Here is a 26,215-nt window from a genome sequence, read left to right on the forward strand (position 1 = left end):
TCATGAGCCTGATGGTTGTGAGGTAGTAACTGCTCCTGAACCTGGTGGTGCGAGTCCTGAGGCTCTTGTACCTTTTACCTGGTGGCAGCAGCAAGAAAAGAGAATGGCCTGGGTGGTGAGGATCTCTGATGATGGATGCTGCTTTTCTATGATAGCGTTTCACATAGACATGCTCAACGGCTGAGAGGGCTTTACCGGCGACGTACTGGGCTGAATCCACTAGATTTAGAAATGAAATGAAATCTTCACTGCTCACCTGATTTTACCATTATAAAACACTCAAAAAACAACCCCGTTAAGAATTGAGCAATGTGCTGCATTTATCTCCCTGTCTCTGCATGGATAAATATTCCCTCAACTGTAAGTGCACGCTGGGCTACAGAACGTATGGGACGAACGTTCTTACTTAGGTACCCACCGAGTCTTGCGAACTCCACAATAAGAACCACCTGTAACATTATTTGTTCATTCGTTATCTGCCATGTTGTATGAAATGGGCGACCAAGCTCATTCCATGACCATGATTATTCTTGGCAAATTTTTCTAGAGAAGTAGTTTACCATTGCCTTCTTCTGGGTGATAGATGACCCCTCCCACCCTCCCAACCAAGCCATTATCAATATACATCAGAGATTATCTGCCTGGCATCAGTGGTTGGATAATCAGGACTTGTGATATGCACCAGCTGCTCATACAACCATCCACCACCTGCTTCCATGGCTTTACGTGACCCTGATCTGGGGCTAAGCAGGTGCTACACCTTGTGCAAGGGTGACCTGTGGGTTAGCAGAGGGAAAGAGTGCCTTACACCTCCTTTGGTGGAGATGTATCTCCACCCCACCACCCATAACAACATCATAGGAACACAATTGTGGTATGAAATGTCAGCACAGGTGAAATTTACCATCTTATCAGAACCTATGATACTAGGTAACAAACCTGCCTTCAGCATAGACATGGTACCTCAACAAAAATGACATCCAGAAAATAAGATTGGAGACTTGAACAAAAAACCTGGAAGCCCAGCAGGCTGAGCAGGGTCTGACTGAGGCCAAGGATTGTCAATGCCTTCCTCCATCATGAATGAGACTGTGAAAGAAGGATGTTTGATACAAGGAGGTGAGAGGGAGGGGTAAGACAAGGGCTGGTAAGCAACTAATAGAACCAGGTGAAGTGCACCACTCCCCTCTCCAGCCCCTTACCTTTCCCACCCACCTGACTTCACCTATCACCTTCTAGCTAGGCTCCTACCCTCCCCCCACCTTCTTATTCTGGCATCTTCTCCCTTCCTTTTCGGACCTGAAGAAAGGTCTCGGCCTGAAATGTTGACTGTTTATTCATTTCCATAAATGCTGTCTGACATCATTTTGTGTGTGTTGCTGCAGGTAGAGACAAGGGTGGTAGCTGTTGTGGAAGCTGCTAATGCAGGGGTGATGTGCAGACGGAAATGGAAAAAGTGAACAAAGGTGCCAAAAAAGCTGGGTGGATAGGTAGGAGCAGAAAAAGAATATTGGGGCTGCTAGATACCTGAAATTGGTAAATTCAGTGTTTATATCTAGTGGAATACAAGGTGTTGCTCAACTAATTAAGACTGGAGACTTACCTGAAATGCACCACAGTCTCGAACAGCATAATAGTCTTCCTTAAATTCAACAGGCAAGACAACCAAGGAAACCTACAAAATAGTAAAGTATTAGAACACAGCGGATATACGTAAGAGCCTAAACCTTTTTGTAAAGTACTGTGCAAAGTATGAAGCACATATATACAGTCAGGGTGTCTAACACTTTTGCTCAGTACTGTATTTGTCAACATGGAGCAGAGAACAAGTTTGTAAATCTGATGTGAGCAAAGGATGTTGGGAATGGTGAGGGCAGAGAGCTGCTGGAGGGGTGTGGGACAGGTGGCAGAGAAAGAGTGCCACGGGCAGGGGGTGGCAAAGGTGCAGACACGCAGCCCTGAGACACCAGGCAAGGTCATTTGATCCTAAACAATTGGTTTATTGATCATTACAGAATGTCTCTCCGGTTCCCACTTCTGCCCCTCTCCCTTCCCCTTTTCCCAACCATGATTCCCCTCTCCCTGCCCCCTGCCCACTCTCAATCCACAATAGAGACCCATATCAGAATCAGGTTTATCATCACTCACATTTGTCATGATGTTTGTTTTTTTTTCTGCCGCAGCAGTACAGTGCAATACATAGAATGACTACAGTACTGTGCAAAAATCTTGGGCACCCTAGCAATATGTATGTGCCAAAGACTGTTGCATAGTACTGTAAAATGCCAACATTTCAGGGAAGGGACATTTTGTTGTTACTGTCATCCTAACTGTGTTTGGACAATGAACTTCTCACAAACTGTAGAGTGCAAAGATTCTGTACTTTTCCAACACTTAGACTGAAAGATCTGGGATGCCATGGTAGCTCAGGGCGTTGGTGTTCAGAGCTCATTTCCAATGCTATCTGTAAGAAGTTTGTATGCCTTTCCAGTGAGTGCATGGATTTCCTCCAGGTGCTCTGGTTCCCTCCCACATTCCAAAAATATACCACTTAGTCTGTTAAATAGTCATTGTAACGTGTCTTGTGACTAGGCTTGTGTTAAATCGGGGGGGGGGGGGGTTTGCTGGGTGGTGCGGCCTGTTCCATGCTGTATTCCTAAATTAAAACAAAATCTGTCAAATTAAACTGCATCCAAATTCAGCAACAGCATTCACTTCAAAGGACAGGAATTAAAAGGGAGAGTGGCAAGCGCAGGCATTTTTAAAATTAACTAATTACACTTAAACCTAAATAATTTTCTACTGTCATAACTTTTAATTTAGAAGAAGTGTTCTTCAAGTAGTGTATTTAACTTGTAATAGTTCTTGGATATTTATGAATAGTAGTTGCACCTAGAAACTTTCAAGTTCTTGTAATTACAAAGAACCCCAAGGCATCAATCAAGTGTGACAGTGGAGAAGTGTGTATGGAACTGGAGGAGATAGTAGATGTACTTAATGAGTACTTTGCTTCAGTATTCACTACTGAAAAGGATCTTGACGATTGTAGGGATGACTTACAGCAGACTGAAAAGCTTGAGCATGTAAATATTAAGAAAGAGGGCGTGCTGGAGCTTTTGGAAAGCATCAAGTTGGGTAAGTCACCAGGACCGGATGAGATGTACCTCAGGCTACCATGGGAGGTGAGGGAGGAGATTGCTTAGCCTCTAGCGATGATCTTTGCATCATCAATGGGGACGGGAGAAGTTCCGGAGGGCTGAGGATGTTGTTCCATTATTCAAGAAAGGGAGCAGAGATAGCCCTCGAAATTATATACCAGTGAGTCTTACTTCAGTGGTTGGTAAGTTGATGGAGAAGATCCAGAGAGGCAGGATTTATGCACATTTGGAGAGGCATAATATGATTAGGAAAATTCAGCATGGCCTTGTGAAAGGCAGGTCATGCCTTACGAGCCTGATTGAATTTTTTGAGGATGTGACTAAACACATTGATGAAGGAAGAGCAGTAGATGTAGTGTATATGGATTTCTGCAAGGCATTGGACAAGGTACCTCATGCAAGCCTTATTGAGAAAGTAAGGAGGTGTGGGATTCAAGGGGACATTGCTTTGTGGATCCAGAATTGGCTTGCCCATATTTTGCATGGAGGTTCGTGACCAGTGGTGTGCCTCAGGGATCTGTTCTGGGACTCCTGCTCTTCGTGATTTTTATAAATGACCCGGATGAGGAAGTAGAGGGATAGGTTAGTAAATTTGCTGATGACACAAAGGTTGGGGGTGTTGTGGATAGTGTGGGGGGCTGTCAGCGGTTACAGCGGGACATTGATAGGATGCAAAACGGGGCTGAGAAATGGCAGATGGAGTTCAACCCAGATAAGTGTGAGGTAGTTATTTTGGTAGGTCAAATATGATGGCAGAATATAGTATTAATGATAAGACTCTCGGCAGTGTGCAGGATCAGAGGGATCTTGGGGTCAGAGTCCATCGGACACTCAAAGCTGCTGCGCAGGTTGACTCTGTGGTTAAGAAAGCTTATGGTGATTTGGCCTTCATCAATCGTGGGATTGAGTTTAGGAGCTGAGAGGTAATGTTACAGTTATATAGGACCCTGGTCAGACACTATTTGGAGTACTGTAGGTAATTTCTAAGGTAAGGACATGTTCGGCACAGCTTTGTGGGCCGAAGGGCCTGTATTGTGCTGTAGGCTTTCTCTGTTTTTTTCTTTGACTGCTGGTTCGGGCTGGGGCACAGTGTCACTGCTTTTCAAGCCATTTATTATAATAGCAGCATAGATGGCCTACTGAAGAGATTTATTTATTTAGCAATATAGTGGGGAGTAGGCCCTTCGAGCCACGCCAGTCCAGGTACCCCACAACCCCGAACCTAACCTAATCACTGGGCGATTTACAATAACCGACTAGCCCACCCAGTACATCTTTGTACCAGAACACCTGGAGAAAAGCCACGTATTCTATGGGGAGGATGCACAGAAACTCCTTACAGAGCAGCGACAGAATTGAACTCTGAACTCTGGAATGCCCCAAACTGTAATAGCGTCACACTAACTGCCACGCTACCGTGGCGCCCAGAGATCAGAAGATCAGAGTCATTTCCTTTGCAGATGCCTACTGAGTGGACTTGTTCCAGGTAAGAACAGGTTCAGCAGAGGGATGGTCTGCTAATTCAGATAGACAACAGCCTAGCAGAAACTTTGGGTTACTGAGGCTTCTTCTATTCTCTTTCTGTACAGCTGCTACCATAGAGGCCAGATCAGCTAAAGGAATCTTAGATCCACATTGTGACTGTAAATTCCTATCGGGTTTACAAAGTTATCTAAGATGTCTACAAAAAGTGGTGGGAAATAAGGGAAAATACACACCATGAAATGATACACTGATTAAGTTTAAATGCAAATACATGGTGGAAGATTATTTTAATCGGTGCATTGTGTAAGACTTGCAAGTGGTGCCATTTTTAAACTTCTCGGGCAGCAAATCGTTAATTAACAAAAAGAATCTGAAATGCATACAGCGCAAGAGAACAGATGTGTACAGATTGGATGAACCACTTTTAAGTCTCAATGGGTAACAAAAGAAGCTGAAACCTTTTCTCAATTATACTTCCTTACTCAAATACCCAGCATTTCCTTTGCAAATGTCATTGTAAATTCAGGCCACTGTTGAATCAACCTATTACTTCAGTGTGCCTTATATGTCCTCCCATCTGTGCATCAGGATGTCCTATATTTCAGAGTCAGAATCAGGTTTAATATCACTGGCATATGTCGTGAAATTTGTTGTTATGCAGCAGCAGTGCATTGTAATGCATAATAATAAACCATTATTATTACTATAAATTATAAGTATATATCAAAAAAATTATAGATAGGGTAAATGCAAACAGGCTTTTTCCACTGAGGTGGGGTGAGACTACAACTAAAAGAGTTGGGTTAAGGGTAAAGGGTGAAAAGTTTAAGGGGAAAATGACGGGAAACTTCTTCGCACAGAGGGCCGTGAGAGTGTGGAACAAGCTGCCAGCTTGATTTCAACACCTAAAGGAGGTTTGGATAGGTACATAGATGGTCGGTTTGTGAAGAGCTGGGGACCCAGAGCAGGTTGATGGGAGTAGGCAGTTTAAGTGGTTCGGCACAGGTTAGATGGGCTGAAGGGCCTGTGCCCATGCTGCATTTTTCTATGACTCTAAATAAGTAGTGTAAAAACAGGGGGGACAAGTACTGAGGTGGCGTTCATGGGTTCAATGTCCAGGAATCAGATGGCAGAGGGGAAGAAGTTGTTCCTGCAATGTCAAGTGTATGCCTTAAGGTTTCTGTATCTCCTTCCTGATGGGGGCAATGTTCTGGGTGGTGGGGGTCCTTAATGATGGATGCTGCCTCTTTAAGGCGTCACTCCTTGAAGATGTCCTGGATGCTGGGGAGGCCAGTGCCCATGATGGAGCTGACTGAGTTTACAACTTTAAGAGTTAAGATCCACCTCAGATACTTGAGCACAAGAATCTAGACAGACACTCCAGTGCAGTACTGAAGGAATACTTCACTCTTCGGTGACAGATTTGACTGAGGTGTTAAATCACTGGCTAAATTCTCGACTTCATGAAGAAGAGCAGATGTCCTGTTCAATGTTCATCATTAAAGAAAAAGACACAATCACCAGGGGAGTAAATCATGAGTACATGCTTATGACACACAACCACTGAAACTGAAACAGTCTGGCATAAAGATGGACTTCCACAAAGCTTTTATCAACAAACAGAATCTGTTAAACTTTATAAGAGATAAATTTACCGGCCTGCCGTCACTCCATTCCCAAGTGCCTTTAGAATCTGGATTTCTCTTATTTAATCCAACCCAAAACCAGCGTTCATCACTGCAAAGGATGGAATGAATAGTATGTTTAAAAACATAAGACAGGCCATTTAGTCCATCAAAGTTGCTAACTCTATGAGGCAGCAGCTGATCTATCATTCGTTTGTTATGTGCTGTTTCATATTGAGGTAGGCGATCATGATGACCATGATTGTTCTTGGCAATTTTTCTTTACAGAAGTGATTTGCCATTGCCTTCTTCTAGGCAGTGACTTTACTGGGTGGATGACCCTCCCGGCCATTATCAATACTCTTCAGAGATTGTCTGCCTGGCATCAGTGGTCTCATAATGAGGACTTGCAATATGCTCATACGACCGTCTACCATCTTCGCCCATGGCTCTACATGACCCTGATTGGGGGGGGGGGCTAAGCAGGCTAGTGGAGGGTAGGAGGGCCTTACACCTCCTTTGGTTGAGACGTTATTTCTAGCCCACCACCCAAGCTGATTTACAGCCCAAATAAATTTAAAATGAAGCAAAAAATATGAGGATTACAGGGCATTTTATGTGAACCTGTTGATCACAAATGGCTGTTGTGTTTCCTACATCGCAATGACACAATACTTCAAAAATTCTGATGTAAATTGGAATACCCAAAAGCAAGTAGCAAAGTTTAAATTGTGTACTTAGACAAAATAAGGCAATGTCCACTTAAACCTCCAGACACAAGAGAATGCAGATGCTGGGATCAGGCTGCCAGGTCTTAATCCAAAAGGTCTATCATCCCTTTGCCACCACAGATGCTGCTTGACTCACTGGGTTCCTCCAGCAGCTTGGCTTTTTTGCCAATTTAAGCTTCACTGAGTTTTAAACCAGCAGGAACCAAAAAATTTCATCTTCAACCTGCTGACATCTCAACAGTATCAAATGTAACAACCTGACGTGTATTAGGATTAGGAGCCCATTACCCCAAATTACATTTGTGAATGTAAAAGCTGTGTGCAATATAGAAATTCAATGTGCTTTTCTACCATTAATCGCAATTTCACCATTATAGTTTAAGGCAAATTCTTGATTTTGGGGACTACTTGCGCAAATGGATAGCAGAGGTACGGAGGGTTATAGTCCGGGTGTAGGTCGACGGGAGTAGGCAGTTTAAATGGCTTGGCATGAACGAGATGGGCTGAAGGGCCTGTTCCTGCACTGTCCTTTTCTATGACTCTAAATAATTTGGCAAACATTGTTACCAGTCAGTATCCAACTTCCATTCTGCTACATGTGAAACATTTTTAAAGTTACAGTTTGTAAACAGTAAAAACAAATTGAAGTTAAAAAATAAGTAATTAAAGGTACACATATTTTCATGGCTTTACTCACGTAATTGTTTTTCTCAGCAAGTTGTGAAGATATACCATTTCATTATTATGACTGAAACTTGGCAAATGGGCTCCTAATCCCTCACAGAATCGTTCAGCTTCTTCCCATGTTCTCTTCCTTGCCACTCTCTCGTGATGAAATATCTACAAATGTAATTTGGGGTAATCGTTATTTCTTTTACATGGACAAACAATGTACCGCAGAGTTTAGAAATTCAAAATAGAAACAAGGAAAACCTACAGCAAAATACAGGCCCTTCGGCCCACATAACTGTGCCAAACATGTCCTTACCTTAAAAATTACCTAGGGTTACCCATAGCCGTCTATTTTTCTAAGCTCCATGTACCTATCCAAAAGTCTCTTAAAAGACCCTGTTGTATCCGCCTCCACCACCGTTGCCGGCAGCCTGTCCCACACACTCACCACTCTCTGCTGCAGATCTTGCTGAATTCAACAACAAGGCACAAAAATGTGCCCAGTTCTGGTGGGACCATGTATAGACTGTATGGACACGATATGAAGAAGAAGACCACTCCCTGTGTAAAAAACTTACCCTTGACATCTCCTTTGCACCTACTTCCAAGCACGTTAATACTGTGCCCTCTCGAGTTAGCCATTTCAGCCCTGGGAAAAAGCCTCTGACTATCCACACGATCAATGCCTCTCATCATCTTATATCCCTCTTATCAGGTCACCTCTCATCCTCCATTGCTCCAAGGAGAAAAGGCTGCGTTCACTCAACCTATTTTCATAAGGCATGACCCCCCCCCCCCCAATCCAGGCAACATCCTTGTAAATCTCCTCTGCATCCTTCCACATCCTTCCAGTAGTGAGGCAACCAGAACTGATCACAGTACTCCAAGTGGGGGTCTGACCAGGGTCCTATATAGCTGCAAAAATACCTCTCAGCTCCTAAACTCAATCCCACGATTGATGAAGGCCAATGCACTGTATGCCTTCTTAATCACAGAGTCAACCTGCGCAGCAGCTTTGAGTGTCCTATGGACTTGGACCCCAAGATCCCTCTGACACTCCAGCAAACTGTGACATCAAGTTTTAGCAGGCACATGAATATAGCAGGAGTGCCTTAGATTGTTGCACCATACTGCTGATGCAAAAAAACACACATTTCATGACATGTGGGTGATAATAAACCTGATTCTTTTATAGGTCTCTATCATGGACTGAGTGTGGAAAAGGGGCAGGGAGAGGGGAATCATGGTTGGGAAAGGGGGAGGGGGAGGGGAGGGAGCAGGAAGCACCAGAGAGACATTCGGTAATGATCAATAAACCAATTGTTTGGAATCAAATAACCTTGTTTGGTGTCTCAGGGCTGGGTGTGTCTGCATCTGTGCCACTCTCCACCCCAGCACTCCTTCTCTGCCACCTGTCCCACACCCCTCCAACTGCGCTCTAACCTTGCCTTTCCCAATATTCTTTGCTCCGCCAGATTTACAAACTTGCTCTCTGCTCCACATTGACAATACAGTTTTGTGTAAATCTCTTAGGCACCTGAGCTGTATACAGCACATGTGCCTAAGTGATTTGCACAATACTATATATTCATCTTAAAGGAGTAAATAGGAATATCAAATGCCTGTGTTTCCTTTCTTATTCCACTTTGTATCTTGAGGAATGATAAAATGATTAATTTAATTTTACAGTTGCAGGGGGCTGTTGGGAGGGCACACATCCTTTTCTTTTTAGAATATATAGGACTGTAATTATATGTTCCCCACAGAAGGAAAAAGGTACGTCGCATTCGGAACGACGATTTCCCTTCACGCCTCTCTGACATAGTGGGGAACCGCGTACGAGGCAAGTTACAGTAGTGGTTTGCCACTGCTTTCTGCCAAGTGAGTTTCCAAAGAGATCACCAGCACGGATGGAAAGCGAGCTGGCTGGATTTGAACTCAGGACCTTTCGTCCTGAAGTCCGGCACTGATGCCACTATACCACCTGCAGAAGGATGTTACTAAATCCTTTCATAAACATGCCATGTGGTACCATGTTTGACTCTTTCACCCTCTAATGCTCAGACATAAGTAACCATCCGCTGTGTATATCGGCTTTTGCTCGCTTTCTCCCACATGCATACATCATACAGTTGGCTTTCCGGTGATTCACCTTGTAGCAGTGAGCAATTTCTGCATGAGTCTGCCAACCAACTGGGCAAGAGCCAGTCGGGAGTGTGTCTTCGGTTTCTGTGTCATTGCCAATCCGATTCTTACAAATGGACATTGCTTTTGTTGTCATACAGTTTCGAACCTCCCACCGTCCAAGAGCTTTTCCTGTGGCCATAACAACACATCCACCTGGATGCTCTGAAACAAATAAAGAGCTCCTGTAAATAACCTCATTATAACTTTCATTGTTTATTTATTTTAAATTAATTTCAAAATTGTTTCTCATATTTTTGAAAACCATTGTATTTTTGATTACATGATGCTTAAAGAGTGCAAAGACATTTGTATATTTCCTACATGTTTATTTATTGAGACACAGTGCAAGATGGGCCCTTCCAGACTGTCAAGCCACGCTACACACCAACTCCTGATTTAACCCCAGCCTAATCACAGGGCAATTTACAATGACCAACTAGCCTACCAACCGGTACATCTTTGGACTGTGGGAGGAAACCAGAGCACCTGAAGAAAAGCCATGGGGTCATGGGGAGAACATACTCCTTACTGGCAGTAATGGGAGTTGAAGTCGGGTCACCTGTACTGTAAAGCATTGTGCTGACCACTATGCTACCATGGTCTGCAGATGACTCACCTATTCAAGTGTGAGATCTATCAAATCTGTTAACATGTCATGCAGCTGGGTGGCCACGGGGAAGAAGCCACCTCAATGGCTAGTTATTGTATCAATTAGAATCACTGCTGTTATTGTGAGGAAGGAGGGAGTGAGCTTGTGTCGAGTAAGCCTCAAACACAGATCTCAAGACTGTTTCATGTTTTCAATTCCAGCCGGAATTCGGTTATCATTTTTTACCATTGGATGTGCCCGAACCATACATCAGCAACATTTATATTTATCTAGGGAAGGACACAGTGACAGCGAGAGTGCCTTCTCCAGCAATTTATAAAAGAACCATTGTGGGAATTGCTATAATGTAGGTGATTATTACTGCTATGGGATTCGAACCTGGAGGAAAGGCTTTCTGGAATTGTGGCTTTCTGGTATAGAATCCAATACAGCTGAATGTGGGAAAATTGTCAAAGTATGGCGACTTCTTTCTGTCACAGTCTCCTTTTGTTTAGTCATGAATGTAGTGAGGGTGAAGATCACAGTCATTCGAGGCAAACTTGCTTCATGTCAGTTCCAGTGAGAGACATTACAAATGATCTCATCAGCATGCAATCTCAAAGAAATTGCTACTAGAAACAGTAGCACATTTTTTTCTATTTCTTTCTATTATAAATGTTGAAAAGTTAACTTCATAATACTAATGCAGATCTCGGTAACTACACAATTATGCGACAATGAAAAATTGATTTGACTACTTTGAATTGACGTTGGATGGTACTTAGTTTGATATCTACTCCCTCTGCTCATTTGTTTGATATTCTTAAAGAATATCAATACTTAAAGATTTGTCATATTATTTATTAATATTGTATGGAACTTTTAAAGAATAAAATATTATTTGGTGATAATGGTCACACTGAACTAACAATAATTGACACTTAGGGGCCAGGTCTCCAGATGCAAGTGGTTTTGTCACATGCATGTGGAGAAACAGCTCCAAAGGCTTTACCATCAAATTACAAATTGTCAAGGTTTTTTATGCAGTAGAGCTATGTGCCCATATGAATGATTGACCTTTGATACACTATCACTGAATTCCGCATTTGCTGTGTAGCGCTGGGTCATACAATTGCTCAAGCAGTTCCTTTTCATTGTAATCACATGCTTTCATTACTTGGCAAGTGGTTTCATAACTGATTGTGTATCCTCTGTCTTCTTATTTTTTAATACCATTATACTGCTGGTATTTAGGGCAGCAATGAAAGTCCTCTATTTCTGTCTGTCCTTGGCCACATAGAAGGATTCTTCATTGCTGTTTCCGTAACAACTTTTTTTGACCAGTTAGGGTTCATAACACTGAACATCTGAACCTGAAGGACCGGTGGACCACTTTTAGTCTGGCCTCTACTCTTTGACCTGTTTGGCATAGGTGGCTCTACCAAGAGCCAAAGCATAACGCCCTGACTCCAGACAACATACTCTCCAGCTCATTGAGGCACACAAGCCTCCAAACCACAAGAAGCTTATGGTCCTCTTGGAGGGTCCTGGCTGTGACTAGTTCAAAGAGCAGCAGCCCTTCATATACTTAACTTGATACACTGCTCTGTTAATCCCCTTAGCCTGATTAGATGATCACACACAGCTTGTTGATTCTTCCATTTTTCTCCTCTCTCATTAATGAATACAATTAAGCTCCTGTATTAAATGCTTGTGAGGATGCTTGGGTAATGAGTTAAGCTGTTGGATTGATGGGTATCAAAATCAAACCTAACACTATTCTTAATCGATGACCACCACCAGCTAGTAATCAAAGGAAAAATCATAAATAGTTTTATTTTACTGTTTTGAAGTACCAAGACAACAGCACAACATATGTGATTCTGCAGTTTATCGATTACAGTTTAGTGTTCAATATCAGCATTCCCTCAGTATTAATTATCAAGTTTCTAAGCCTGGGCCTCTGTACCTCCCTCTGCAATCTCCTTACTAGGAGAGCACAGCCAGTACACTGCTGTGATAACATCTCCTCCTCGTGGACAATGAACACAGGTGCACATGAAGGATCTGTGCTTATCCCGCTGCTCTGCTCTCTCTGCACTCATTGTGTGGCTAAGCACAGCTCAGACAACATCTATAAATTCACAGATGACACCACCATTGCTGATAAAATCTCAGATGGCAAAAAAAGAGGTGTTCAGGACTGAGTGAGATAGATAGGCTGGTTGAGTGGTGTCACAAAAACAACAACACTAAACATGATCAAGGCCAAAGAACTGATTTTGGACTTCAAGAAAGGGAAGCTGGGAGAAGATACACCAGTCCTCATTGTGAGGTAAGCTGTGAAAAGGGAAAGCAGCTTTAAGCTCTTTGTCATTAACTTCTCTGAGGATCTGTCCTGCGCCCAACAGATTGATGCAATCCCAAAGAAGGCATGTTAGTCCTCTACATTGTTAGGAGTTTGAGGATATTTGGTATGTCATCAAGAGTCTTCCAAATTTCTATAGGCGTACAGTGGAGAGCATTCTGACTGGTTGTATTACAACCCAGTATGGAGGCTTCACAGGGTGGCAACAGGCTGGTAGACTCACCAGCTCCATCATGGGCACAACATTTTCACCATCAAAGAGGTGCCTCTAGAAGGCAGCACCCATTATAAAGGGCCCTCACTATCCAGTACACGCACCTCATTGGGGAGGAGGTGCAGGAATCTGAACACCCACACTCACTGAGTCAGGGGCAGCTTTCCCCCACTGTCTTTGGCTTTCTGAATGGTCCCTGAACACCGCCTCATCATTTCCTTGTCGTTGCTCTACTTATTTTGTAATTCGTAACAATTTTATGCTTCTCCACTGTACCGCTGCTGCAAAGCAACAACTTTCATATTGTATATGGCAGTGATAATAAAGCCGGCTCTGCCGCTATCACAGGTCGGAGGTCACTGAGCCCTATGTAGCTTCCTCTGCTCCAGTTATGGCTCCGCTTCAAATGTGGCAGAAAATAAGCCTGTGGTTCCTTCTCTGTTTTGAACACAAACACAAGCGTGATCAAGGGCTTTATCAGAAATACTCATTGCACCTACCTGGTTGATACGCATTCCAGTTTGTATATGTTACGGGTTCTTTCTTCTTATTTATAACTGACCATGTATATTCTCCTGTTCCATTTTTATCCTGTAAACTCGTCCAGAAGTACTTGTCGTTTTCCGTCGTATGTTTTGCAATTAAACTATTAATGAATTCTTGCTCAAACCTGTAATTTAGGGAAAACGTATATTTACTTGACATACAACTGTATCTTTCTCATTGCACAAAGACTGCACAAAATAACAACCTTTCAATGGCTGTGATGACAAGTAACACATGTACAGAGGAGCTAACTATTCTGCTGCTAGCATGTAAATTATTTGTGGTTACACCAAAGAATAATTGCATCCTACCATATGGTGCTAAGCGATGAGTTTACTCAAACAGTTTGGATAAGTTCTCACTCAAAATTGCATTAAGGTTGAAAGGTGAGACTTCACAACAATAGAAAATAAAGGCAAATTATACAACTAAACCTGCCGTGATATATTTACGAACTACCAAAAAATTTAGTTGTTATAGCCGGGGGACGGTAATGGGAACAAGCTCCCACTACCTATTGAATGCTCCCATTGGTGTGCATCTCAAATAATCTCTGACAACAAAGTCCAACTCTTGGCTTTCACATGTGGATTAGCTACTAAGTCCAGTGGAACTGTTTCTATTAAAATAAGGGGCAAAGACAAGTTACTGGTGCCTTAAAACCGGTCAATTCGGGCAGATGCGGCTTGTTGGCCATGATAGGCAGCTCATCTGGGAGAAGGAAAACTCTGACCTCAAACCTCCGCTGCCTTGTGGCTATACCCACTCATGGAGAAGGCTTCGGGAGTAAACCCAGAGGGAAAACTCTGGAGCTGGAGACCCTAAGGCAGTTCAATGTGGAGTTTAACTCTGACTGGCAACTCCTGTGATGTTGCTGGTGCGAAACTGTTCCTTTGGGTTTGTCAGATGTATGGAGATGTGGAGCTTGCTACATGGGCAACAGCTTGCTCTCCACATTGTTCTGACCTGGCTTGCATATCTAGATAGCTTCGAGGCCTCAGACTCAGACCAAAAAACCCATAAAACAGTAGTAAGGTACAATTCCAAAAAGAAATCTCGGACAGCTTGAGAGTATAGAAATATTTAAATATTTTTTACATTACTGTGTGTATATATAGACAATTACTCATTCCAACATATAAAATAACCATCATTTGATAAATCTCCTCACTATCTTTGAAACATCAGTGAATCATAATTGAAAGAGCATTTTTCAAATGAAGCAAACAGAAAAGGCGTGTTGTGTCCTGCCATGAGCTTCCAACATAGAAACCACATAGTCTCACTTTTGAAGAGAAATAAAGTGCTGAAAGTCTAAAGAAACTTCCAGGAACAATTAGTCCTTAATTAATGATTAAGAAATGCAAGTATGTAAAGATACAGTCCAATATTTTTAAAATTGGCAAATTCTAATAAGGTTTAAATTAAGAAGAATGAAAGGCATACACAATACAATGTGCAATATTTGTGAAAAGGCAAGACCATAACAACAGCTTATTACAACAGTATTCAAGGCTATCAAGTCATAGAATAAGACATTACACAAACAGGCTCTACTATTCCATGGTGACCAAAGTGCCATCTGTCTGCATTTGACTGACATCACTCCAATCTTTTCCTATCCATGAACTTATCTAAATCACTTTTAAACACTGTAATAGTGCACACCTCTACCACATCCTCTAGCAGCCAATTCTATCCTCCCACTATCTTCAGTTTCAAAACTTTTCCCTCATATTCCCTTTAAATCTTTTCCCTTTCAACTTAAACATTCCCTTGATTTTAGACTCCCCTTACCCTGGGTAGCAGGGTGGAGATACGCCTCTATCAAAGCACTCCTTCCCTCTGCTAGCCTGCAGGTCACCCTTGGGCAAGGTGTGGTATCTGCTTAGCTCCCGATCAGGGTCACGTGAAGCTATGGGAGCAGGTGGTGGATGGTCGTATGAGCAGCCAGTGCATATCACAGGTCCTGGTTATCCGACTCCTGAAACCAGGCAGACAATCTCTGAAGAGTATTGATAATGGCTGGGATCACCCGTATTGTAAAGACACTGCCCAGAAGAAGGCAATGGCAAACCATTTCTGCAGAAAAATTTGCCAAGAACAATCATGGTCACGTAAAGACCATGATCGCCCAGGCCATACGACATGGCACATAAATGAATGAATAAACCCTAGGAAAAGGCTGTGACCTTTCACCTAATCCATGCCCCCCACCCCTTAGTATCCTTCACTCAGGGAAAACAATGCCAGTGCCAGCCTATCCAGTTTATCCTTATAACTCAAGCCCTCCAGTCAATGCAATATCCCTGTGAATCTATTCTGCAGCCCGTCGTGCTTAATCACATCCTTCCAAGAGTATGGCAACCAGAACCGCACACAGTATTCCAGGTGCAGTCTCACTGATGGCCTAAGCAGCTGCAACCTGATGTCCCAGCTCTTGTACTCAATGCTCCATCAGATGAAGGTTCGCATTTTATACACCTTCTTCACGTCTACCAGTGTTGCCATCTTCAGGGAGCTACAATTGTCTCTCTGGTCAATAACATTCCCCAGGACCCTATCATTTACTATGCAGGTTCTGCTTTAATTTATCTTGCCAAAATACATCAGTTCATACTTGACGAAGTAAAATTCCATCTGCCAATCCTTCAATCACTTTCTGATTCTGGATCCTGTTGTAATCCTTTTTCACCATCCACACCACTAATTTTGGTGTCATCTGCAAATTTAGTAATCCTGCCACTGATATTCTCATTCATATTGTTAGCAGTGTTGGCCAGAAAGAACTATAGTCTGCAAGTCAGTGAGTTCAAATGAATTAAGGACAGTGGAAACTGACGGACCAATTGTCTTTGTTCTTGCCATGAGGGAGGAGACAGAGGCTGCCATTTTATGAAGAATACTTGCTTCTCCATTTTTGAGTCATTTGCTTGGCTTGATCAGCATTTTAAAGCAGACACAATGACACCTCAGATAATCCACTGAACTAGGGATCATTTCCAAATAAGAAGTTATATGTGTTGGTTTGCGTGATTCAAGCTGGTGGCTGATTGAAAACAAAGCCATAGGTTACTAATTGGCACTTACTGGGAAGAGGGCAATAAATGAAGCTGGACTGGAGCAGAGCCAATAAAAAGTTGTTAAAGGTCAGACACTTGACCTACAGCCAATGACACTGGAACACAATTTTTAATTGCTAGGAGTTGAATATAAAAGCAGACGGTTCAAGTGTGCTGGCAGTGGTAACTCTGTAGCAGAGCAGCGATTGTGGATGTGATGTGCCCCACGGATATGTGGAGATTTGAAATGGGATGATGGGGAAATGTGGCCAGTAGCAGAAACTCCTGCTTAACTGGTATTATATTTTCTGTTCTTTGACTGTTCATGGAAGGTATGAAAAATTAGTTGGTGTGTACACAGGGATTGGTTGTGTAAGTTCATATGTTCTTCTGTTGACACAAAATATTTGTCGGTGATTATAGATTCTCTCTCTGTATCTCACTGATCATTTATTACGAGGAGTAGAATTCTGATAACAGAATTGGTGTCCCTGTTGTGGGATCGAGTTTAAATCTCTCCGTCATTGGAAAACTTGAGTCAGACCACATGGGTGAAAACCAGAGCAATCTGGAGGCTGGATAGCTTCTCAGTACAGACCCAGGACAAGGAATCCAGGGAAATCTGCAAGTCCTGATGACTTGGATTGTTTTGATTGGAGGGGATTCCTCCAGAAGTGCATACTGGGGAGTCTTTATGTATATTTAAGGCAGAGTTTGATAGATTCTTGATGGGTCAGGGCATAAAGGGATACATGGAGAAGGCAGGAGATTGGGGTTGAGAGGAAAATTGGATCAGCCATGATGAAATGGTGGAGCAGACTTGACAGGCCAAATGGCCTAATTCTTCCCTGTATCTTATGGCTTTATGATCTAAGTATATCCCAGGATATTGCGGGAAGCAAGGGAAGAAATTGCCTGTACCCTGGCAGAGATTTTTGTACCTTTATTAGCCATCAGTAAAACACTATGAAACTGAAGGAGGGCTAATGTTTTCCTTTATTTAAAAAGGACCAGAAGGACAAACCTGGGAACTACAGGCTGGTAAGCCGAGCATCAGTGAACAAAAGATAAACGATCAGTATTAGCAGCAGAATCTATTAACCTCGGCCTTAAATATACCAACGGCTTGGCCTCCACAGCCGCCTCGGGCAACAAATTCCTGACTCACCACTCTAGCTGAAGTAATTCATCCCATTCTCCCTTCTAAATGGACACCTCTCTATTCGGAGGCTGTGTCTTCTGGTCTTAGATTCACCCACCAAACGAAACATCCTCTACACATCCTCTCTATCCAGGCCTTTCAACATTCGGTAGATTTCAATGAGATTTCCCTCATTCTTCTGAATTCCAGTAAGTACAGGCCCAGTGCCATCAAACACACCTCATATGATAAGCCTTTCAACCCAGGAATCATTTTCATGAACCTCCTTTGAAGCCTCTCTAATGTCAACACATTCCTTCTTAGATAAGGGGCCCAAAACTGCTCACAATACTCCAAGTATGACAAATGGGCACTTTTCCCCAGCCCTTTGCTTTAGTTGCTCATCTGATCCCCAATTTGGTACTTGATGTGCATCAAGTTGTAATAAATTTGTACCAATCACGGTGAGCAACCAACTAGTATAGGTAGCACAGATCTCAACTTCATGCGTTCCCTCAGATATGAGATCGATGCCGTCAGTTATTAAACTCATGGTATCTTGAAGGGCTTCAGAAATTTAACTGAATCCAGAATTACACATGATATACCCTGTCGTGTTTGACTGGTCTGTATCTGATTCCGTTAATTTTCTCCAGTTATATCCCACATTTTCTGCTGAAGGGACTATATCTGGTTTCTTAACTCTGCTATATCTGAAGTACTGACCATTGCAAATCTTGATGCACAACATACTTCCACTAATTCCAATAGTCCTCTCTTTTTGACCAACTTAAGACTCACTCCTGCTTAGCTGTCTCTAAAGAAAGTGAGTAAATAACTGTCTCATTGTCAAAAAGCACCATTCAGGCACCATTATTTCAGTTAGTTTAAAAATTCCCTACACATGCTGGTATCCAGGCACCAAAGCGACAAACTACCCTGTATCTTCTAATACTGATCCTACCCCTTTGTGTTATGCTGGGTCTCACTACGTTTAGACTCTGGTATGGTTCCAGCTACTTGATGAATTTTACATTATTTTCATAATATTGAATTAAACCTGTAAAACACAAGTGTAACTTCTACCCTTACTTCCAGTTTCAATTTTCAATCATCGGTCATATTTTCTACCTGTTTTCTAGCCCATCCAATCTAGGCTCCCAATAGTCTGCGGACTCCAGTCATCCATCTTATTTCTTCCACCAAATTTCATTTGAGGATAGGGGAGACAGGAGCCAACATGTTTCTTCCTTTTCTTTATTTTCTTGACAAAACTCCCCTGATTCTCAGACTGAGAGAATAGAAAAATTCCTCCTTGGCCACCCTATACTTGGAACAACCGGTCCAACGTCAAATTTTCTATATCAAGATTACAATGTACATTGATTGTCAAGTCTCCAAAATTGGGACCATTGTGTACATCAATTATTACATGCCGATGGTGATAACTTTCCTGTATCTCCCCACCAACTTCGACTGGATGATGTGATACCATCCACTTTCATCTGGAGAAATCAGTACCATGTGTACTGATATGTACACGTGCTTTGCCTATTTTTTCACAGAGCCCTGCAAGCCTTGGATTTAAAAATGAGGTGGGTTGGTGTATTCTAATCATCACTCATTGTCCTGAGCTTAATTCTATGTGACTGACTTTTGAGTCAAAGTAGGCTTTACTCTGTTGCCTTGCTTTTGTAGTTGACATGCTGACACAATTGACCTCTTTCACTATCTCTATCAATTACTGTACCCACTTTTTTGATACAATCCCATCTATTTCATCATCATCTTATTGCTTTCTGGTAACTAATTGCTATGAACAGTTTCCTAGGATCACAATATCTCTAAGCCTTCCATTCCCTACCCATTCCTCTAAATTACTCTCTTATATACTCAGTGGTTGCATTATTAGGTGTTTTCTGTAAAGTGGCCACTGCATGTATATTCACGGTCTTCTGCTGCTGTAGCCCATTCACTTTAGGATTCAGAGATGCTCTTCTGCACACCACTATTGTAACACATGATTAGATGAGTTAGTCACCTTGAACCAATCTGGCTATTCTCCTCTGACCTCTCTCATTTTCACCCACAGAACTACTACTACAGGATATCTTTTGCTTTTTGCACCATTGTCCGTAAATTCTAGAGCAGGGATTTCCAAATTGGGGTCCACAGACCCCTTGGTTAATGGAAGGGATCCATGGCATTAAAAAAGGCTGGGAACTCCTGCCTAGAAATTGTACGTGAAAATCCCTGAAGATCAGTAGTTTCTAAGGTACTCAAATCACCTCATTTGGCACCAACACATCTGAAAAACAAATGAAGCTCTTGAGGATGTCCATTTTTATTTCTTTATTATTTTATTTATTTTTGGCGTGTGCCTGTGTGCGTGCGAGTCTGTGCGTGTGGTCTGCGTGTCCGTGCGTGCGTCCGTGATGATGGATTTTTCATGGCTTTTTTACAAGGCATGGAGCGAGAGAGAGAGAGACTGTGTGGCGCCCCACTTCTCACACAGACACTTTTCGCAGTATTTTCCCTTTGTTTTACGAGGTCAAGTTGCGCTCTCGACACTCAACCCGGCACGGATGGAAAGTGTATTTGGGGGCGGACCCGACTAGTTTCGAACCCGGGAACCTCCGCTCATGTCATTGTGCCACCAGCCGGCCCATCTGTTTGTTTTTATGCATTGAGTAGCTGCCACACGATTGGCTGTTAGATACTTGCATTAACGAGCAGGTTTACAGGTATACTTTATAAGGTACAAGAGGTATCTAATAACATGGCCACTGAGTGTATAAAGACTCATTTTATATTCATACATGTTATATATGTTGCAATCACATCCACTTTCATGGGCAGTGTGTTGCAGGCATCAACCATAATCTGTATAAAAGAAAACTTTTCTTCAACTAAAAGCAATCCCATAGAGCACTTTTGGAGCAGTAGGAATCTATGTTCATTAGCACTTATGCTGGAAGGTACACTTCTGCAAAGCCACTGGCCTTAGAATTCTGCTGCATGTTGATGCAGCCAGTCCTTTACTGTAGCTTTCAGTTCCATGGAGGCTAATACTGCAACATACACAAGGCCATAAAATATTACCTGACCAACCTGTTGGAATTCTTTGAGGAGATTACAAGTAGGAGAGATAAAGGGGATGCAGTGGAAGTTGTATATTTTGATTTTCAGAAGGCTTTTGACAAAGTGCCACACATGCCACCTAGTTAGGAACCCATGATATTACAGGGAAGTTACTAGCATGATGGGCTGATTGGTAGGAGGCAGCAACTGGGGATAAAATGATTCTTATCTGGTTGGCTGCCAGTGACTAGTGATGTTCTGCAGGGGTCAGTTTTGGGACCGCTCCTTTTTATGATGCATATCAATGATTTAGATGATGGAATAGATGGCTTTGTTACTAAGTTTGCAGATGATATGAAGGTTGGTGGAGGGGCAGGTATTGTTGAGGAAACAGGACAGCTGCAGAAAGACTTAGATAAAGAGAATGGGCAAGAAAGTGGGATATGAAATACAATGTTAGAAAATGCATGGTCATGCACTTTGGGAGAAGAAATAAATGTGCAGATTATTTTCTAAACGAGGAGAAAATCAAAAAATCTGAGATGCAAAGGGACTAGGGAGTCCTTGGGCAGAACACCAGGTTAACTTGCAGGTCAAGTCAGCGGTGAGGAAGGCAAATGCAATGTTTGCATTCATTTCAAGAGGTCTAGAATACAAGAGCAGGGATGTGATGCTGAGGCTTTATAAGGCACTGGTAAGGCCTCACCTTTATTATTATTATTAACAGTTTTGGGCTCCTTATCTAAGAAAAGATGTGCTGGCATTGGAGAGGGTTCAGAGGAGGTTCACAAGGATAATTCCAGGAATGAAAGGGTTATCATATAAGGAATGTTTGATGGCTCTGGGTCTGTACTTGCTGGAATTTAGGATGAGGGGAAAATCTCATTGAAACTTTTCGAATGTTGAAAGTCCTTGACAGAATAAATGTTGAGAGGATAGTTCCATGGTGGGGGGATCTAGGACAAGAGGGCACAACCTCAGGATAGAGGGGTGTCCATTTAAAACACAGATGCGGAGACATTTCTTTAGCCAGAGGGTGGTGACTTTGTGGAATTTGTTTCCACAGACAGCTGTGGAGGCCAGGTCATTGGGTGTATTTAAGGTGGAGATTAATGAATTCTGGATTGGCCACGGCATCAAAGGTTATGGGGAGAAGGCCAGGGAATGGGGCTGAAGAGGGGGAAAAAAAAAAGGATCAGCCATGATTAAATGGTGGAGCAGACTTGATAGGCCAAATGGCCTAATTCTGCTATGTCTTATGGTCTTATAAAGACATAGGAGTACAATTGGGTCATTCAGTCTATCAGGTTTGCTCTGCAATTCCATCATGGCTGATATAGTACCCCTCTTTCCCCCATTTTCCTGCCTTCTCACTGTAACCTTTCACACGTTGACTAATCAAGATCCTATCAACCTCCATTTTACATATACCCAATGAATTGGTCCCTACAGCCATCTGTGGCAGTGAATTCCACAGATTTACTACTCTATGGCTAAAGAAATTCCTCCTCATTTCTGTTCTAAATGAATGTCCCTCTAGTCTGAGGCTGTACGATCCGGTTCTCTCCATATCCACTCAAACTAGGCCTTTCAATAGTTAATAGGTTTCAATGAGATTTTCTCCACCTCAATCGTCTAAACTCCAGTGAGTATGGGCCCAGAGCCATCAAACACTCTGGGCCTGTACTCACTGTGTCAGTTATTGGTCCCCACTATCAGCAGTCTTGGTTGCACCAATAGGATTGCCTGCTTCTGATGAAGGGCCTCAGCTCGAAACGTCGACTGATGCTGCCCAACCGGCTGAGTTACCTCAGTATTTTGTGTGTGGTGATCACAATAAATATATTTGATTCATTTTCCCACAGAGAATAGCACAAGGAATATCCAAAAGCTAATACTTAGAAACTAGAAATATTGACAGGTTTTATAACAGGAAATCTAGATTTAAGAACCAACTTTGTATATGTTTTGAAATAACTACATCCATGTCTTGTCGAATTCTGACTCATTACAATGTCATTTCCCCATAAGATGGTTTGTACATGATGATGTCAATAGCAGTACAGTGCACACAAATCATTTCCTGACTGAACTAGGACTAACAAGGTGTTTTCTGACTGTGATTTGTGACCATGATTATTTATTCACAGTTTCACAATGATTACATTGTTGTGGCCTGCGCACAATCATCTGTGGGGGTTTTAAAGAAAACATTCGTCCTCTAAGTTCTTTTAAGAACATAATTGGTTCCAAGGAAGACCCAGTATTCGTAATTGTCCATAGATCCTTCAGCATGGCTGATGCTGCTGTTGACTGCAGAGGTTTGGAGATAGCAAGATCTGTGCTCTGTGCTTGGTGAAAGGGCAGGATGAGGGGGCATACCGCTGAAGACCCATGTGTATTATAACCTTCCTTTATAACTAGCCTCCCCAGCATCCAGAACATCTTCAATGAGCAAAGCCTCAAAAAGAAATCCATCATTAAACCATTAGTTTCAAAGTAAATATGCAAAACTATAGGTCTGCTCAGCAGATTGAAATTCTAAATTGGAGGAAGGCCAACTCTGATGTAATAAGAGGTGTGGATCGGGACAGGCTGTTTTCTGGCAATGGGGTACTTGGTAAATGGGGGATCTTCAAAAGTGAAATTTTGTGAGTACAAAACTTGTATGCACCTGTCAGAATAAAAGGTTCAAAAAAAAAGAAATAAAAAAGCAGGTGTAGGAAACCTTGGTTTTGAAGAGATATTAAAGCACTGGTTAATGAAACAAAGGAGGTGCATAGCAGGTATGGGCAGATAGGAACAAATGAAGTGCTTATGGTGTATAAGAAATGCAAGAGAACACTTACAAAAGAAATCAGGAGAGCTAAAAGGATCTATGTAGTTGTCCCAGCAGACAAAGTGAAGGGGAATCCTGAAGGACTTTGCAGATATGTGATGAGCAAAAGGATTGCAAGTGATTACTCTCCCTCATAATGCCCAACTGCACATGGCTGCCATACAGACACTTAATTCAGCATGTAAAAAACATTGCTACCGTTATGTGTGTAACATCCAGATCTTGGTTTAATGAATAAACCACCATGGTGTTTTGCAATTTTAGGGCGTGGCAGCACAGGAAGATATTTCAGTTGTTGTCATTCATGAGCAAGTCTTTTACTGAGAGCAGGAAGCTAGACTAAAGTACTTGCTCTCAAAGAAATTACATATTCTTGCACCCACGTTTCACCCACAAGCTTTTGTTTTAATCTTCTCTTTCTCCTCAAGAAATTTATTTCCGCTGAGGGCTTAACTACTGCCCAATCCTAACTAATCTGTCAGGTCTGGGAAAATTACAGGGAATACCCCATCTGAAAGCTGTTTCGTTCTCCAACCATGCCTAGCAGTTGAGCTGAACAGACTTTGATCTGTCTCCATAGTAATGAACCATAGGTTCAACATTAACACTGAGCTCTCCTTCCACCACTTTATTAGCAAGTGTCTTCACTCGTTGCTGTCATGACATGTACTCTCTGAACATGTCCACTGAACAAACCTAGGTCTTTGCAAAGCCGGTAGCCAGTTCTCCAACACCTCACACCACAACTCTGGCACTGAAAATTTCTTCTGGAGATCTTCTCCCCACAATCTTCAACCACAAACAGCCTACTTGTACCCCATGTCCACAATCTACAAACTGGATTATTGTGGTGGACCCTCCGTTCTTTTCCCTCATAACCGATTTATTTTTATTTTTACTATACTTCCTCCTCTCACAGTCTGCATTTGGTTTCCATGTTATGACAACTTTGCAGAGCATCTGTGTTCACTTGCTCTCTATCTCACTCTGACCTATCTTTGACCTATGTTTAAAAGTTCAAAGAATATTTATGATCAAAGTATGCATTCAGAATAAAACTCAGATTCACCCTCCTGCAGGCAGCATTGAGTTTTTCTGGAAATGTAACTAACAGCAGCTCATCACCTGCCTTAGCAGATTACCATCTTCCAGACTGATTAATACAACAGATTCTTTATTTTTTTTTTATTTTGTTGAGATATAGCACAGATAGCCCTTTCCAGTCCTTTGAGTCATGCTGCCATCAATCCAAGCTTAATCATGGGACGATTTACAACTAACCTACCAACTGATGTCCTTGTACCGCGGGAGCACCTGGAAGAAAGCCAGTCACCGGGAGAACATACAAACTCCTTACAGACAGCGATGGGGACTGAACCCCCGTCAACTGTACTGGAGTGTTGTGCTAACCACTAGATTACTGTGCCACACTCGATCAGCCGTTCTGGTTTTGTACTGGAGAGAGAGCGAGAGATAAAGTTTGCTCTTCATGAGCTTTCATCGTAAACAGAAAAAAATTAGATACATAATTGTTTAGGTAACCAAGAGAGTTATGGGTCATAATAAGAGCGTGGCAGTGACAGATAGAAATAAACCAAGAGTGCATGACTGGGTGGGGTCCTAGAATGTTTAAATAAACTGAGTGATACCAATGGCAAAGGGAGCAGATGTGAATTACTGGAGATAAATGTCATTCAAAATAGCAGAAGTGAGAGGAAAGAAGAATCAACCCAGCATCCTGGAATTTTGAGCTATTGCTGAAGCTGTGAGGCATTATATACAGTTTTCAATAGATTTCTACAGATAACTTACATTGTAAAAAATAAAGAAGCCTCACAGCTACACAGACAACTCAAAATTCCAGAGTTCCTAGGTTTGATTCTTCTCTCCTTACCTGCTATTTTGCTATTTCCTCTCATTTCTGCTATCACTTTCACTTGGTTTATTCATACAGTCCAGGACTCCACACACTCTTGGTTTTGTTCTATCTGTCACTAACACACTCCCATTATTCCTTTTTAAATTTTTATTCAGATGCAGCACAGAAAATGCCCTTCTACCTGTGCCTTCCAGCAATCCCGATTTAATTTTAGCTTAATCACGGAACAACTGACAATGACCAGTTAACCAACCAATTAGTACGTCCTTGGACTGCAGGGGGAAACCAGAGCACCTGGGGGAGACCCGTGCAGGGTGAATGAACGATCACCTTACAGGCAGCAGCAGCAATGGAATCACTGCGACTGTAAAGTGTTACGCTAACCACGACACTACAACTCTCTCGGTTACATAAGCAATTACATTTCTAACTTCTGCTTACAATTAAAGTTCATGGAAATCAAACTTCAACTCTATTTCTCTCTCCCCAAAGGAGCTGCTTGATTTGTTGAATATTTTAACATTTTCTTATTTAATTTCAGATTCTGGACATGCAGAAATTTGCTTATTTGGTTGAATTTTCTTCTGCTGTCCTATAGATTCCAAGCTTGACTAAGATACCTCCAACTACTGTAGCAC

General features: G+C 42.2%; 1 protein-coding gene across 1 annotated transcript in view; it reads right to left on the reverse strand.

Annotated features, from left to right (window-relative positions):
- ly75 (lymphocyte antigen 75) overlaps positions 1-26,215 on the reverse strand; it is a 186,145-nt gene that overhangs the window by 100,373 nt on the left and 59,557 nt on the right. The window contains exons 11-15 of the mRNA XM_063052314.1: positions 13,530-13,699; positions 9,824-10,020; positions 7,697-7,839; positions 6,299-6,380; positions 1,604-1,675 (exon numbers count right to left, since the gene is read on the reverse strand). Of these exons, the coding sequence (XP_062908384.1) occupies positions 1,604-1,675; positions 6,299-6,380; positions 7,697-7,839; positions 9,824-10,020; positions 13,530-13,699 (664 nt within the window). The remainder of the gene's footprint in view (positions 1-1,603; positions 1,676-6,298; positions 6,381-7,696; positions 7,840-9,823; positions 10,021-13,529; positions 13,700-26,215) is intronic.

The sequence above is a fragment of the Mobula hypostoma genome, chromosome 6 (assembly GCF_963921235.1).
Source record: "Mobula hypostoma chromosome 6, sMobHyp1.1, whole genome shotgun sequence".
Lineage (NCBI taxonomy): Eukaryota > Metazoa > Chordata > Chondrichthyes > Myliobatiformes > Myliobatidae > Mobula > Mobula hypostoma.